Here is an 18,483-nt window from a genome sequence, read left to right as displayed (position 1 = left end):
TCTTGGAGATTGTCTGAGAATATCCCAGTCTTAAATCAGACCACTTCATGGCTCCACATATTTAAATGATCAAAGCCTCTTTCTGCTGGTGTGTCCTTCGCTGACATCAACAGCTGCTGAGATTAAGCGCCCTATAAACTGATTCTAATCCTTTTCTCATTTGTGGCATCCAGTTTCCTGCTGGTCAGTAGTTTCCTCCGCAGCGGTCAGATTTATGATTCTGCCTGCGGTCGGGATCATTTCTGGCATTCACACCTCTCCGATTCCCACACAAACACATATCTACAGCCATAGCAAGTGCGGCTTGGAGGCTCATATGATAAAGACGTAGGAAGGCGAATCTCACGGTGTTTTAATGTGAGCTGCACACTCAACCTCCTGTAACCGATCTGACCTGCAGAACTCTAAGTCCAGTGGGTGTGGTTATGAAGAAATGCGACTGATATTTAATCACGCAGATGCCGCTTCGGGATAAATCCGAATGAGCTGACTGAGTCGCACATTTCCATTACGGTAGAAGCATAAACTGTCAATCAGAGCATCTCTCAACGAGATTGTGAAGCGGTGCATTTTGGAGCCACTTGGAACTCTGATAGATATCAACATTTTCACTGTCACAAAATCAAGAATCCACTTACCAAGTAAAAGTTTTTTACACTTGGTGAAGCTGAAAAGTTGCACCAAATTTGGGAGGTGGTTTGGCCATTCAGAAATGAATACTTGCCAAGATAAAGAAGGAAGAGATCACAGTATATCAATGTTACAATGTACAGCATAGCTTGGTATCCTGTGCCATGGCCTGACATGCACCTCCCTAACTACAAGTCAAAAATAGCAAAACAGCAATTGTCCAGTTTTCCGGCGACTGGACACAGTCTAGTAGGACGTCTTCTATGTTTTTTAAGCTGCCGCTACTTCATTAACACTATGTGTTGCTCAACATGTATTAGGACCAACGCCGACTAGCTACCGACTAGCCTTTAAGTGACTCTGGGGAATGATGAAGCCCATGCGAAAGTGCAAATGTTCAAAGGTGCAGTTCATCTAGTGGCCACTTGAGGCTCCAAAAGGGAGTCTGCATGTCAAAAAAATCCAACTTTACATCAATATTAAACATGTTTACAGCCTGGTTCAAAATACGATTTTAGTCTATTAAATTTAAACTCATTCGTTTATTTATTTATTTTCTTAATAAGGTTTAAAATTCTGCATAATTAAGGGCGTTCCTGTTTTAGCTTGAGCTAACAGGTAGCAGGGAGTTGGATGGGCAGGTGTCAACATCCAACGATCGCCCCCCCCGTCCATATTTGGAGTATCCATGTGTGGGAGTGAAGCTCATCCAACATGGCGACCGCGTGCTCCGCCCACTTCAGGCTTCATTTTCTAGGTTCAGAATCCAATGGGTGACGTCTCGATGGGTTTGTCCGTAGTATATTCAGTCAGTGGTAATTACACAAATTAATAAACGCTCACAAAGGTGTAGGACATGGTTTAAGATCTGTGGGGATGTGTTTCAAACCGTGGCTGTTCATAACGTCCATGAGGAGCTTTGTCTTGTAACATGATCAAATTGTTCACACGAGCTGTGCAGTAGGTGTAATTACTAACTAGCACTCGTCAACCAGCAGCTCAGTGTTCAACTACATAAAACGTATCTTGTATCTGTGTTTGTGGCTCTCGTAAAGTTCCTTGTGACACTTGTTGAAGCAGATATCCAAAATGTATCAGTCACTGGCTGTACTTTTGAATGATTGAGATGCTCTGAAGTCAGTTGCACAACATGTCTTTCAGCTAAGTGGATTACTGGTTCCACATAGTTACCAAATTTATCTTGCATAATTATGCGCTTCGCCTCTCAAGGATTCTTGTTTGACATTTCCTACAATTGTTCTCAGAGTAAATATGTTTAGCCGTTTAATTTAAGGTTTAAATCACAAACTCTACTGCATATGTAGTTTTATATAGACCACACAAGGTTGGTTTGGTTCAAACAAAGGCACGACAGAGGCGTCCGGTTTGTGTCCATGCTCCAGTGTCTTTCAGCAGTTTCCAAATTAAAATGGTACTACGTCCTACGATCCAGTCATTTTATGGTGCATGTAAGGCTTTTATTTTTATTTGTCCAATCTATTTTTGATTTAGTTCTTCATCCAGCATCAAACAGACTGTCTATAAGAGCTCTATTTTTATTTTTTACAGTGCTTACTATAATGTTTTCACATTTTTACTACGTAAACCAGGAACTACTGCCCAAAATGTTCTCACACAATGACAATAAATGATTCTTGATTCTCTAGACTGGTACACATACAACAATCAGCCACAACATTAAGTATATGGTCCTCTTCCTATTCCTCTTTCTGTTTCAGGGTTTATTAAGTGTGTTCATTGCTCAAAGGTTAAAAGGTTACTTACAAGCTGTCTATAACAACGTTACCACTGATAATAACCGCTCTATATAATCTAATATCCTCCACTGTCATGGCTCCCAGGGCGAGTGGACCTGTTTGGTAAATGCATCCAGTGACGTCAATGCATACCTACTGTTACCAAGTGATGTTTCTTTCCTTCACATGTTCATACCATCTGTCCGTTGTACAATGTATGATGTAAGGGGTCAAGGTCGCTTTTAATTTAATTTGTTTATAATTGTGGATGTTCTGTAGTTGAGATATATACATATAGAAGGAGAGTGCTGGAGCTGAGCGGGAGGGGACTCGGGTTTTTGACGCTGTTCTTCCTTGTAATAAATCTTTTTTAGATTACAAGAGAAGACTTGTCAGCGGTGATCACTTCTTTTCATCAGCGCATCAACACACAACACCGCCCGCCAACCCGTGGAGTGAATAGCGTCGATGCTTTTGTCATGATGCAATGATCCTCTGGTGACGCCTGACATTTGCGTGGTCGTCCACGGCCCTTTTCGCCGGTTTGAAAGGTGCAGATCACGGCAGATCACAAACTCCCCTCAAGAACTAAAATTTTGGAGAAGCTCTGACGTGGTCGAAATTTGGCTTTTGTCAAAGATCACTTGCTCTGTCATTATATCCCACATACAAGGCACGTACCATGATAACAAGATAATTAGTGTTATTCAGTTAATGACCATAGTCAAAATGTTATGGCTTATCAGTGTGAATATAAAAGATTATCAAAAAAATATAAAGAAAACACAAGGAACTTTAAAATACACATAGATACATATCATATAAGTAGGAAATGGGAACTAAAATCTGAACAATAGATTAATATGAAGTTAATTTATTTTGTAGCATTCACAATATTTTGTTCTTTCTGATAAAATAAAGTGGAAATTTTCTGTTTCAGTTACTTTCTGTGACAAATTTCCTCTTGGTCTCCGACGGTAATCACATCATGGTCCGAGTCAGCGGCGTAAAGAGAAACATCTGGTGCTGTTAATCAGACTGTAAAGTGATTCGAACGCATGGAGTCAAAGCGAAACCGACAGCAGCAGCAGAAGCTCAGAGAGCAGGAAGTGATGAAGACCGAGGAAGAGGAGGAGGAGGAGGAGGAGGAGGAGGAAGAGTGTGATTATTCTTTTAAAGGAAAGCTTCCTACCTGAACCAGATGTATTTTAGCCTTTAAAATCTCGATCCAGATGAGATTTTTATTTTTTTTCCCAACTCTTCTCTCTGTATTTATTGGGTTCTAGTCTGTTCTGGTCGTCTCCGTCTCTACTCCGCTGTCGTCTTTTAACAAACCAAAGAGCAAAACACACCCACCACCGCTCACTTTGTGTGTGAAAAGGGAGAGAGGGAGTGTATCAAGTGACCGGAGCTGGAGTGGCATGTGTCATCGCTATCTGAACCCCCGAACCCTCGGCGTCAGGTGTGTGTGTGTGTGTGTCTGTGTGTGTGTGAGTGTGTTGCTTCCTTAATCCCCCCCCTCTCTGCTGCCATTTTCTCCCGAGAGAAGAAACTCTATCCCCCCGGGAGGAGAGTGCGACACGGAGAGAGAAAAGACGGCCACACACACTACTTACAGATTATACTGGAGGATTAAAGATTAAATTACCCTGCTGCAGTCACTGCTGTGTGTGTGTGTGTGTGAGATGAGATCAGAGAGCAGTTGTTGCCGCTTCACACATCTCCTGTTACAGTGTGTTGTACTTGCATTGCTCGTGTTGTGAGGGCAAACATCTTTTTACATGCTCACACTTTGGGAACAATTTCGGGAAGAAGTATAAAAAGAACGTTTCCATTACACAGGAGACATGGGACAAGTAAATTTGTCTCGACTTGTCTTGTACTCGTGTCACTGCGCGAGACTCCAGCCAACAGCGAAGGGGTTGTGCACTCGAGAGGAGGCTAACTGCGATGTGGCGACAAGAAGTTGTTCAGGCCAAGGACCCCGAAACTGATGGAGAGATTAATTAGGGACCCTCTACCTACAACATGTGTTTTATAGCCCAGTCATATTTATAAATATACATTATAATTTTAATTTAGCTATTCAAATTAAATTAAATATTTTTTTTTTAATTATTTTTATTTCAAATATGTGCAACAGCAGGGTGCCGGAAACATCTTCTGTCTCCATTTATTCTTTTACTAAAATATTTTGGATTCATGTTAATATGTATTTAAAAACATTTAAATTTGTTGGGGAAAATTATGGGGGAAAAATTTTAAAAAATATATATAAAAAAATGCCTAATCAACCAAGATTTTGCAACCTTCCTGCAGTACCTCTGCAGACCCCTAGGGGTCGCTGACCCCCTGTTGAGGACCTACGTTATACCGTATATCTATATTAATATTTAATAAATTATTATAGCATATATTGAATTATCATAGCGAGAGGGAGTGGCTTCTTCGCACTCCTTTTGAAAATAAAAATGTGTTAAGTTTTGTTGTTATTTTGCTGATTATTGTCATTCGTTTATTTTTTTTCTACTTTTATTCTGTGTTCAAATAAACTTTCATTCATTCATTCAAAGTGTTTTTTGGATTCATTTTAACTTTGACCTAAAAGGAGCAGCAGATACGGTAGATTGAATTTCCACCAACCTAACACGACCCCAGACTTTGGTTTCCACCGCCGCATTCACGTGCACTAGAAATATCTTTATGTTTTGTACGTTCCACTGTGAAACGTCTGGTGTGGGAAGCTTCATAAGAGGGTTATCTAGGCAACACAAGACTGGAACATCCTCTAAAATAATCCTTGAATTTATGCCACAGTTCAACTTCTCTAGAGCCTGCACGACTCTTTCTGCACTATTTCCATGCTGCATCTTGTATTATCTGGGGTACTGTTTCATATGTATATGTTGCTTTATTTATGTTGTGGTATTTGTTCGCATAGTTTAGTAACTGAAATGGTCAGATGTGTACAGTCTTTGCAAACAGCCTACATTTCTCATGTATGTTATGTCGTACCTTGTTAATTGTATATACTCACATTTAAGTGTCAAATTCCTTGTATGTCTACACATACTTGGTCAATAAAACCGATTCTGATTCTCATGTTTTTTCTCATCACAGTCCTTTAACCTCCCGAGACCTGAGCTTTAGTTTGATGTGCATATTTAATTCAATAGCTTTTGAAAAACACAAAACAACAAACATCTCCTCGTATATACACACAGGGTTCATTTTGCTGTATAATACAATAAAGTCACCAGTGTGTAACAAATTATACAGCTATTTATTTAAAAATCCTGAACATTGCTGAGTAAAAAACAGGATCAAAATCCCAACGTCCTCAAACGAGTACTTGCTAATAAGTGACGTTGTAGCTTGTTACTATTGATAGAATCTGTTAAATTTATGCGTCACATCAAACTAGAAAAGTTAACAAGCTTAAATAAACAAGTTTCAATGAATCAGTCTGCTAGTATGCTCTTATCTTGACTAGCGCGTTGACGTTTTGCTACCACTAGGTGGCGGACTAAAGCGTCCACTTAAGAGGACAACAGGCTTAAATGAATAGAATAAGAATAAGCTGCTGCAAACCTTAAACTTAATATCCCCCCATATGAGGACGCAGGACGTTAACCCGTGATTTTCTGCTTGTTACCCACATGTAGCGTCAGTTTACAGGACTTCCTTTCCTCAAACTAAAGTCTAACTAACTAACAAAGCAGTGAGACAATGAGACAACTGCTTCATATGTGATGTTCCACCTACGCCTTAATCAAACCATCTCAGTTTAAAAAGTTGTTTTCAAGTGAGGACGACGTAGTCCATCTACACCGTCGTTTCTGGATTGTTTTAGTAGAAACCTGAGATCAACGCAAAATAAAACATGTGAAGACAACGTAATGACCTTTTCTGTAGTCGGTGAGTCATTTGCCAAAAAACAAAACTGTATCGCACCAAGATTCGGGTTAAAGAACAAATCTCAGATATGAGGCTCAGTCTCAGTTAGTTCATTGATCCGTTACAGTTATAGACAGATGATTCACCCAATCACCTGCCCTTTTTTTTAAAAAAAAAAAACCTATTAGTTACTCTTATTTCTATTCATCACTTATTCATCTCACTTCGTCCAGTGTTTGTGTTGACTAATGTAGACTCTCCATCTCTGTTCCCATTGAACAAAAGACACACATCATGGTAATTAGTGAGCTTTAAGCAAGATTTATGCTTCTGCATTGGATTATTGCCGTGGCCTGACGTGCACCTCCCCAGAAGTTATTAGCCCAAAAGTAAAATCCTCATCGACCGCTCGTTGTGAGCAGACACGCAGAGGAAATTCACCATCCTTCTCATTTGAGTCACTTAGATCAAGTCAGTTAGATCGTTCAACGGGGAGACGGCTGCATTGTTTGAAGTAAGACAGTGGCTCTGACTAAACGCTTCCATCAGCTCAGTAGACGCAGACTCTCCTTTGATACGTCGTGGAAGTATAAACTAAGCTTTGAGGTCTTAGCTGCTATTTATTTGAATTTTTGGACGAATTCACGTCAGTCGACTCCTTCTGCTTCCGGTGTTTATGCTAAAGCTAAGCTAACCGTGTAATGGTTCCAGCTGTGTTCTCCTTCAGACCAAGTATCTCCTCTCACTCCTCAGATCCAAAGTGCTCATGAATGAACCCAGAATGGCTAATCTGGCCCTCCATTCCCATTCGCGTGTCACTAAAGAGGTTCAGGTGGGTACAAGCGGAGCCATAATGTGCCCACTTTTCCTGCCTCCGGGCATCCATTAAAATACAGTACATCCCTCACCTGCCTCCCGCTGCAGAAAGCTCTGCAGCGGGAACGCGACTGCATCTGCAGATGAAGTCTAGAAGAACGCAGGATATTAATACACCAGTGATCCTACCGGGAGGAGAACCCTTCTCTCTACCTTCATCTGCATCTTAAATATTCCTCATCCACGGAGAGCGAGCGGCTGAGCAACCGCAGGTCGAGCGTGGATTTGCTGACGGCAGCATTAGACATCACGCTGCATTATTATTATGCAAAGAAACACACACATTAACATAACAAGCCTGTGCGAGTGTGTGTGTGTGTGTAAGTAGGTCATGTTCAGATCCTTCTTCATCCAAAATGAACACGCACACTCACAGAGCGGACCAATCAGGAATATGAAAGCAGACAGGAGAGCTCCTGTCTGAGACTCAGTAGAAAACAGGGGAAACAAACGGAAACAGAGCAGCAGAATCACCTGTGCTTTGAATTTAACGACCGCCACACGACAATAAAAAAAGTTGGACAAAGCAAACAAGATACTGACGATGGAGCTGTCTCACCTCAGCGGTAGAGCTTTTATAGATGTTGGCACTAGAGGAAAGGACGCAGGCTTTAAAATGTGAGAGTTTGAGCCTCTGTGGAACAGGAAGTCGGTCAAGAAATGTCCAGGTTATGCACCTCAAGAAGCAAAGCATCCACGAAAATGTGGAAACTTCTCTAAGAAATATCAAATATAAATGATGTTTAGCATCTAGCATGCAGAGCTTTAACAATTAACTGAGTAGATATTAAGAGAAACTAATAGAAACAACTGGATCTGATGCATTTTCTGCTTTGGGTTGTGAACATTTTCTCAAATAAAAGTAAATTAAAAGAAAACTGTGAGGAATTATCTGACAATTAATGACTAATTGATGAAGTAAATTATGGAGATTACAACACAACTAATTTTGAAATTACTGAAGAGAGAATTAAATATAAAGATGCAGCGTTTCTCCATCAGAGCTGATGCATCCGCCGTCAAATGTTCACTCACTGTTAGACCAGTTTTTATTTATGGTCGCCTGAGTACTTCACTGCCTCTTGCACGAGATTTAATGTTCAACCAAGCAAACTAACATCAGACGACACAAAGATAAACTTTGGCTTCAATCATTTCACAATCACGTACGTACAAAAAACACACCCAAAAAAACAAACACTTCTATACTATAGTCAAACAATTTAGGGAATTATCTGCACAGACTAACGTACTTGACTTAAAAAAAAAGAAAAGAGACGTGAATCTGAATTGATAAAACCTGACAGTAAAACAAGTGAATCCTCTGTGTGTGTTTTTGCCCCATGAACACACACACACACACACACAGTGCACAGTCGTGATGAGCAGCAGTGTGTGGGTAATCACAGCAGTCACGCTATCTGTAATGAGAGGAATGTCAGACAGACGGGAGGAAGTAGTAGCAAACTGAGTGGACCAATCGCACAGCACCTGACACGAGGCTTCATCCAGGAATCTTCTGGAAGTACGAGGATCCGCGACGCTCATTAAGGCCGAGCGGGAGGAGGTGGTCAGACTCCCGGGTCAGGCACAAACAAGACAGTAAATAATGCAGAGGAGGTGTGTTGTGACAGCGTTTGTAACAGAGCTGCCCACACCATTCGCATCTATTTGTTTTTGTGCATTTCAAATCCACAGTTGAAACACAAGAAAATAACAAAATACTGCACATGTAAATAGACGAATAGTCCTCTGAAGATGAATCCTGATCCTCCTGACTTCTCTCGGCAGCATCGGGAAGTTTGTATTTGTGTAAGTTTGTAAAATTATTGAGGGGACGGCCATTAAATTTGGCACAGTATCTCACATCTCTGGTGTAGCCTTAACGTTTCATTAGAGTGTTTATTATATGTAAAAATGACGTTTGTGATGTGCTATTTGGCAACTGATGCTAACATGCAAAACTTAGATCAAGGATCAAAGAGATTAACTCCTACCTATTATATCTGTTCTATATTAAACTAATGCTATTTATAAATATACATTATTATTAGCATTTTGCATTCAATATTAAGCTATTCAAATAATACACAGGTCCAAATATTATGTTTTTTATTTCAAACATGTGAATCAGTGGCGTGACCTTTCCGGAAAAATTATAAAAAATGTCTAATCGACTAAAGATTTTGTTGCAGTACCCCCACAGACCATCTAGGGGTCGGGAACCAATGTTGAACACCTATGACTTAGATAATAACTAAAACTTATACCCGGTTCGTGAACTTTAAAAAAAACTCAAGCCTGCGGCGAAGAACCGAAAACTGCAGTTCATGAAATGTCCACTTGAGGGTGGCACCAAAACCAAGTCATCCCTCAAAGACTTCCATGTTAAAATATCCAACACGTTTACAGCCTACAAACAAAAACATTTCAGCTAGTCTTAACATCCCTATGAACTTTTATTAACTCACCCCTTTAAATGATATCAAGGCTTAAAGTGATGTTTTGAGTGGCAGTTTGCTGCCGTCACAGGTTGCTGGTGGTCTCTCTCAATTAGCTGCTTAAGCTGAGTTCTGCTGTGCTTTTTCATTGCATTCACACGTGACATTTCCTAAATGCCGCTTGAATGTTTTTGCACGGTTAAGCATTTTAGATATTTCTGCTTGTTTGAGTATTTGAAAAAAAAAAAACATGACATTTGGAGAAAAGATACCAGCAGAGAACATTCAAACGCAGCTGTCAAAACGGCGCCGAGGCTAATGTCAAATCAGTTTTACTCAGCCGCCATCACATCTTCCCTTCACCCAGAAACATCTTTACCTCGAATAGTCAGGACTTTCACACGTTCACACAAATGCACTGAAATAATACTGTTAATGTTTATGCTCCTAGAATTTTAGCTTTTTTTTTCTCATTTCATTTCTAGACATCTTTAGGGTCTAGTCCAGGTCACAACCTTCATGCAATCCTGACCCCCCCCACCTCCACCTCCACCTCCACCTCCACCTCCACCCTGAATCAACACACCTGTGTGCACGGTGCGACTGTGAAAACACAGACAGACAAACACCGAAGACCAAACGGCGGCCGAGCGTGCAGCTAAAAAACAGACATAAACAGAAGGATTTCCTACCTCGACTCAGGAAACTACTCCACATCATGAACGGGGAGACAACTGTCTCACCTCCTCCCGTCTCCTCCTCCTCCTCCCTCTCCTCTCCTCTCTATCATCTGCTCCTCCGGCACCCAAATAAAAAATAAAAACAACGAAGAGGGGAACCCAGAGCAAAACAGCGGAGGAGAGACGGTCTGAGTGTCTGTGGCGGACGCAGAGAGACACGTGTGAGGGTAGAGGAGGGCGACCGTCAGACAGCGAGGAGGAGACAGAGCGTACAGTGTATGTGAATCACTGAGGTGATGATGTTCAGGGTGAACGGGTATGACAGCCCCTCTGTCTCAATGGAAATCCCTCTCCCTCTCCCTCCCTCCTTCCCTCCCCTCTCTCTGTGCTGCTTCTTCGCTCTCAGCCAGTTCACGGCGTCGCGATTACAAAGAAGGGAGAAGGAGGAAAAGAATAAAAACACACGATTATAACGAGTAACGACACCAACGTAAAAACCTGGAAAATCAACAGCGTCCACAGTGGAGGAGGACGTTGAATCGACAAATTAATGAAAGCAATGAGGTAGAAAGAGGAAAAACGAGACTCCTGCTAACCCTCGACCATCGGACGTGAAATGTTCCTATCACATCGATGACCGTCCATTGTATTTAGAAGTTGCACCAACCAGCCTCCACTACACTGACTACTCCACTTATCCAGAAGCCTAATATTTCCACTAGTCCCACCAGTTTTCTCCTGACATTTATTAACCCTACTGGCCTGGAGTGTTATAATTCTTTGACCTTTGCAGAGGATCTTCACTAGCTCCACTTCCTAACAGTTTATTAATAGACCTCTCGACTAATCTCACTGATCCTTCTTCGGTTTTTAGCAGCGTCGGACGAGTAACTTAAAAAAAAAAACTTAGTGCATTACTTGTTACTGTAAATTCAAAGTTATGAGTTACTTTGTAATATTACTGCCTTTGAGTTGTGAGGAGTCATGTGCATGTGTTTTCTCCGGGTTCTCCGGTTTCCTCCCACCTCCAGAGACTTGAGGCTCGTTAGGTTAATTAGTGACCCTAAACTGACCCGAGGTGTGAGTGTGAATGGTTGTAGTAGAAGATGAGATGAGATGAATTGTAAGGCATTAAATTACATTTGTGTTAAGTTACTTTCATCAAAATAATTGGAAATATGGATTTTGGGTTCTCAATAGATCTTATTGTATTCAGTGAAGCTCATTTGATGTGGACATGATGACTAATATAATATAATTATCCCCAGTTATGACTCATGGTTTAATACATATTGTGATAGAGATACTGTAGTTGTGTTCATATTGGAATCAATACAGCTAGAAGCTACTACTGTATATTGTAACCGAACACCTAAAGAAAGCTGCACCACGTTAGATGTTTCTTTAAATTACTTGTGCTATTTCACGAGGTACAAAGATCTTTTGGTTTGACACAGAAAGTGAACTTAACTATAATGTTCTTGTATCTTTTTCCCTGGCGAACTGAAAAAAAAATAATGAGCATACGTCCATCTGGTGAATGTGAAAGAGTCTGACTCTGCTGCTGCTGCTGCTGTCGTCTTCTCCCCAATCAGCTGTTCTCTAGCTCTAACAGGAAGTTAACATTTGTTCGATTTTTTTCTCCTCTGCTAATGTCAAATTTGTACAAAACACACAACTTAATTGATTTAATTAATTTCAGGTATAAAATTCAGTGTAACACACGTTACTGACATTTGTACCAAGTAAAATATTACAAATATTAAGCCTCACATTACCGTATTACAGAAAAAAGCAACGCATTACAGTAATTATATTACTTTCACAATGCGTTACTCCCAACACAGAATATCAGCCCTAATAGTCCAAGAACGTGTCTTTAGTCAGTTCCCACTAATTTCACTAAACCTTGAATAAATAATCCTTCCATCGTTTTAGTTTTAACGTTAACTAATAACCTCACCTTAGAACCTGAACTATTCTAGACTAGTCCTATCTGAATTTGACAAGTCTTCTACTGACTTTAACTAGTCCCACCCCTGCTAGCCCTAAAAGTTTACTATCAGACGTCAACCAGCTCTTTCTCATCTCATCTTCTTCTACAGCTCATCCTTACTAGGGTCGCGGGGGCTAACACAGAGACAGACTGACAACCGTTCACACATTTAGAATCACTGATCAACCTAACGATTTGGGAGTAACCTGGAAAAAACCCATGCAGACACAAGGAGATCATGTAAACTCCACCTAGAGAGGCCAAAGTCAGACTCGAAGCCAGACTTTCTCGCTGGGAGGCATCAGTGTTAAGCACCACAACACTACCTCTTTCTGTTTAAACATATAAACATATATGAGCATCATGTTCTTCTTCCTGCGACCTCTCAAAATTCTGCTACATGTCGACAAGTCCTTCTAGTTTCGGTTGATCTACAAGGTCTCTAATAGAGCTCATTGTCATATTGGCAGTAAAGTCTGAGGAAAAACTACTTTACTGCACTTTAAACAGATACAAAATAACAACTACAGAGTAAAACTCAACAGATTACAAATCACAAACTCTTATCATGCTGCAAGTTGTGCTTTTTCTTTTTGAGCATTAAAACAGCCGGCGGTGACAACGCTCCCGACCCGCTGTGTCCAGATATATGGAACCACCTCATTAACTTTCCTCCGTCCTACTCTGGAGCCACTGGGCTGCGTTCAAGAGCCTGGAGGCGTCTAAACGGACGCAGTCAGGCTTCATGATGCACATCTAGTTTTGGAGTTTGTCGGCTAAAAAAACAGCGTCACTGTTACGCTGTCACAACAGCAGCATAATGTAACAAGCGTTTTATTGCGGGATCTTTGGGAAAGTGTGTTTTTTTTTTCCCCAATATGGCGGAGTTGTTATCAATGGCATCAGCTCCCAGATCTGCCACTAAATTCCACTAAACCTTTACTAGTTGTTAATCCTACCAGCCCTGCAAGTAATTCATTTCACACGTACTCACACGTAAACGTCAACAATGTTGTTCTTCACCTTGACGCTACTGGTTGTGAGTGTCCTACGCACTTTGTATTAGTCCATCAGTCACACCAAGTCATGTACCAGGTCTCAGAGTGATTACAGGTCCCCTTGTTGTGTCTTTGATATTGTTGGACCCCTGCGTGTCGGTTTTGTGACCCTGGCACGTCAAATCACCAGCTCAGATCTGGTCATAAACCCAGCCTCCACCTCTGAGCCCGTTGTCATCGCCCGCACGGAGCTCCGTGAGTGTGTGAATCCATCAGCGGGGGTCTATTCATACACCGCATAACGCACATGCACGGGAACACAGCACAGTGGCACACATCAACACCTGCCAAATCCCTCCGCCTCACACACACAAACACACACAAACACACACACACACACACTGCTGCCACCAGCACCAGCAGCAGCACCACCAGCAGCAGCAGCAGCAGCAGTCTGAGTCTATTAATAACCGTCTATTTCCCGGCTCATTGTGGACGGGGTATCAGCAGGACAACATGGTGACCTTTATTAGCCCAGGGGAGCTAATTGGAGCTAGCTTATTCACACACACACACACACACACACACACATGTGAGTTTCCACTGAATATAAGAAGAATCCAATGAAGAACTCAGAGGTCGCCCTTGAATAAAAACCTTCGGTGCTTCAAGCATCGTGTCCTTCAACACGACAGAACGAGAGATTAAAAGAGAAGGAGAGGAAAGAAGTAAGAAGATGTGAAGAGGAGATACATGAAGGATAGAGGAGAAGAGGTGGGAAAGGGAAGAAGAGGAACGGAAAGTCGCAAATAAGTTATAAGGAAATAAAAGGAGAAGTCAGGAGAGAAGAAGAAGCAGAAGCAGAAAAGGTGAACGAAGAGAAACGAGAGGTAACGAGGGGGAAAACATGAACAGAGGAGAGGAGAAGAGAGGGCAATATTGTAAATGTTATTAGTCTCATGTGAGTTAATCTCTTAATTTGTTCTGAGCATGTGGATCACGGGAATTCACTTCTCTCATTAGTGGCTGGGTGTGTGCGTTTATAGTTGTGTGAGTGTGTGTGAATGTGTCTTTGTGTGTGTGTGTGTTAAAGTGAGAGTGAGAGATAGAGTATATGCTGCCCCCTGCTGGTCACCACCTGCCACTGAAGAGAAGACGAGCAGAGGGAAAGGTCACCCTTCGTCATAAAGACAGGTTTTTAGCATCGTAGTCGTCACTTTGGGCCACACAGACACATTTTCCACATAATCATTTGCACTAGTCTCACAAATAATTTGATTTTGTTTGACTGAGGTGAATGTGGCTTCAGTTTTCGTTTCTTATTAATTAATTCTCACACCTACCTCTGACCTCACTGCTGTTTTAGTGAGATTGTAGCTTTGATCACAGCTGTAGGTAACACAGTCAGATTAGGATTTTAAATGTTGAGGTCAGGCCGAGCGTCTGTGGCTCTAGTTTTTTTAAATTTTTTTTAGAGTGCTCTGTTCAGTAAGTAAAAGAAAGACGTCTTTGTGGCGTCCTACAAGTGACACAGGTGACGTGAGGCAACGTCACAGTCACAGTCATTTCTTCCTGGTAATTATTTATTGCATCCTGAAACAGTGGTTCTCAATCTTTTGGGGTTCTGACACGTCATCACCTTCCTGCATATGTTTCACAATAAGAGCATTATTAAGAAATGTAAGCTGACTGAAACAGTAGAGCCTCTTATTTTGAAACGGAGGAATAAAAAGTCCTGTTACTCTCTGTAGTTTAGGCAGATAAAGGTTTATTTGAGGATAAGGTCACATTTGAGTAAAATAATCATATTTCTATAAATGTCATGATCTTTTTCTATAGGATAGATTTTATTTTATTGGACCCCTTGAAATTACACCACCGGCCACTGGAGGAGAATCACTGTTCTAAATCACTATCACTATCCTAAAAAAAAATAAAAAATATGTTCAATTTTTAAATGTTAACATTTAAAATCATATGGTTTGTTGACATTAGGACATAAAGAGGATTCTTACACATGACGCATCAGTAGTAGTCCTGGAAAACAATCGATTTACAACCTGTTCTTCTACTTATGAATATTTTATCTCTTTGAATTTTATTTGCGTTTTGATGTCGACGCTGAAAGCAGTTGGGTTGTTTGTGCACTTAGGTCAATAATTCAATGAGAATGAACGTTTTCAGGTTATACTGGTCTGTCATTCATCAATTAAGTATAAGGAAAGAAAAAGAGTAAAGTAGAAAAGACGAGGACGTAAATTCAGAGCCCTGATTTATCTAGATTAGTGAGATCATCAGAGCTCAAACGGAGAACGACGATCAATACACATCTGCTGAAAAAAAACCCCAAAAAACGATGATTTTAGCTGAAAATCATTGATTAAGAAGCTCCTGGACGGTGGCCACTGTCTCCCTGCAGCACAGCTGTTGGTATTGGCCAATGATGTCATCTGACCTGACTGCTGATAGGCTGCTCAGCTCAGCCAGGTCACTGTCACACGCACACCCCCAACACACACACACACACCGACACACACACACACACACACACACACACACACACACACAGCCTGGCCTGGAGGAGCACTGAGTTCAGGCCAAAGAGCTTTTCATGGTCGAGAGAGCATCACGTAATGGACAGAAAGAAAGAAAGAAAGAGAGAGAGAGATAGAACGACATCATCGTTCAGAGTGTGTGTTGTTGTGTGTTTGTGTGTGTGTGTGTGATTCCAGTAGAAAGAGATTTAATCTTTAATCAGTGTTACTGTAGCCTGCACACTGATATGGGCACACAGTGTGTAATTACAGCTGCTGCTACACACACTTTAAACAGGTGTGTGTGTGTGTGTGTGTGTGTGTGTGTGTGTGTGTGTGTGTGTGTGTGTGTGTGTGTGTCTTTCTGTTTCATCCGTCTCTTCTGACATAATTATCCCACATACGGTAATTAGTTGTGTCCCTCTCTCTATGTGTGTGTGTGTGTGTGTGTGTGTGTTTCTTATATTTATAGTGTTTCTAGTGCAGCCTGGAAATAGAAAAAAAAAATAAAATGGCTCCACTCAGCACTAAAACGGCAATTTCCTAAAACCCGTTTTGTGTTTTTTTTTTTAATCAACAAACTTGTACACAGTGTTACAATAAGACGAACATATAACACACGATAAGTCACAGCTAATAGGTCCCAATACGAGGAATGTATTTGGAGAAGTTGTATTTATTTATTTATTTGTTTATTTTTTGGGAGCGCTGCTGCGTCCCAGTTTATTGACCCGCTGCCGCCTGCTCCACTTTAACTCCTTTACATCTCGCAGCGAGTTCTCCCTCCGTTGACCAGCGGTTTGACTCAAAGGGACACGATCTGAAACGGCTCCAGACGCGTCTGATCTGATCGAAGCACCAGAGAGAATCGTGCAACGTGACGAGTATCGGCTGTGATTTTTCCATTAGAGGGTCCCACAAGAGCCACTATTATTAGACCATGAAGAAAATACTGTAAGACACAGGATCATCCAGGATTAAAGGTTTTCACTACATTTTCAACACATTTTCCAGCTGTACAACAAGTCACCTTTCTGTAACTCCATGATATTAATGTTAATGCACCTCATTAAGCCTTCATATCGCCTGTCTTTATTTTTTGTACGTTTGTACATATGCAAATTGGGCACATTTTTGCTTATTTTATTCCATTTTTCAACTATTTTTTTTTTAACTAGTGGTTCTCAAGTGTTTCTTTTTTATTTTTTGTGAAACTGAGCTACTGTGACCAAGCAATTTCCCTTGTGGACAAATAAAGTCCATCTAAGTCTAACCTCTGGAGAATGTGCCAGAGTGGAGAAAAATCATTCCAAACATCTCAACTCCCAAGACTCACGGTGATGCCAAAAGAAAATTAAAAAAAAAAAAAACTTGAGTTACTTTGGTAGGACACATCATCTGGGAACACGCATGTTTCTGCCACATTCGGTGCCAATAAATCAAAGAGATGTCGAGATACGAGCCACAACATGACACACATGACTGACAGGTGATGAGGCGGAGCTAAATCTGCACCATATATACAGAGGAGTACGGAGCATGAAACTGCAGAGATGATCTGACTTAATACAGGGTCTGTTTATCCTTTTAGACCTCAATCTGAGACGCACACACACACACACACACACACACACACACACACACACACACACACACACACACACACACACTCTGACCTCTCCCAGGAGGCAGCAGCTGTTGGTGATGGATGAGCCAAAGTCACTCTCACTCAGCAGACAGTCAGTCAGACTTTATAAATGAATGCCCTCTTTAATATCCTTCAACATCCTTCTGGTTACCACGACAACGTCCGTCGGCGACGGGCGACTTTGACAGAGAACTTGTGCAGGTAGAAAATTTGCCTCTGCCTTTACCTTTTGCGGTGTGTTCAAGTGTAACTTTTTGACAGAATGTCCAGTCACTGTAAAAAAAAGGTGTAGCTGTAGCATTAGCAGCGCTGGTCCTACCTGCCGCTGTACTAGATGGAGCGCTGAGGGCCGGACTGTGACCGGGAGTCGGAGTTAGTCCTGCAGGCTGGGAGCTGAGGCCTGTAGGCCGGGGAAGACACCTGGACTGAGTCCCTGCAGGAATAAAAGACATCAGGAGTCACTGGAACGAACCTGCTGCTGATGATAAATAATAAACTTCTGCTGTTGTTCACTGTAGTAATTTCTAAAACCTTAAAGTTTTCCATCACTTTGTAGCTGTAGGTCGTTTCCAAGGGAACGCTCTCTAAAAAACTGCTAGTCTATGGATGGGGGCGGCTCATCCTGAGACCCCTTCATGGGCCTATGTTACTGTGATGTCACAATGTTACCTGGAGGCAAAACAGAGGTGAACACTGTCACTGTCAACCCCAAATATGTCGTCTTGGTGTATTTTTGGGTCCCAACAATGAAAAAGCAAACACACTAACGTCAAGTTATTGTAGACGACTTTGGTTGAACGCGATTAAAGGAAAGCAGCGCACACTTCATATCAGATCAGATTTTGTCTGAATGTGGTCTCATCAGTCAGAGTCAACTTTTTAACGTAACACTCATGGTCTCAGAGAGTAAGTATATATTCTCTAAAATATGTGTTTTCCTGCTGCATTCTTGCCAAATTCTTGTCCGTTGAAATATGCTAACTGGCATTTACAAGCAATGTAAATTTGAGATGTTTTGCCTCCAGT

The 18,483-nt window shown here is 41.3% G+C and overlaps 1 protein-coding gene across 1 annotated transcript in view; it reads right to left on the bottom strand.

Annotated features, from left to right (window-relative positions):
• znf385b (zinc finger protein 385B) overlaps positions 1–18,483 on the bottom strand; it is a 54,227-nt gene that overhangs the window by 13,747 nt on the left and 21,997 nt on the right. Inside the window, exon 4 of the mRNA XM_047601909.1 lies at positions 17,777–17,890. Coding sequence (XP_047457865.1) covers positions 17,777–17,890 — 114 coding nt within the window. The remainder of the gene's footprint in view (positions 1–17,776; positions 17,891–18,483) is intronic.

This window comes from Mugil cephalus, chromosome 12 (genome assembly GCF_022458985.1).
Source record: "Mugil cephalus isolate CIBA_MC_2020 chromosome 12, CIBA_Mcephalus_1.1, whole genome shotgun sequence".
Taxonomy (NCBI): Eukaryota; Metazoa; Chordata; class Actinopteri; order Mugiliformes; family Mugilidae; genus Mugil; species Mugil cephalus.
Note: the sequence above shows the minus strand (reverse complement) of the source record. Positions and strands in the feature narration are given on the sequence as shown.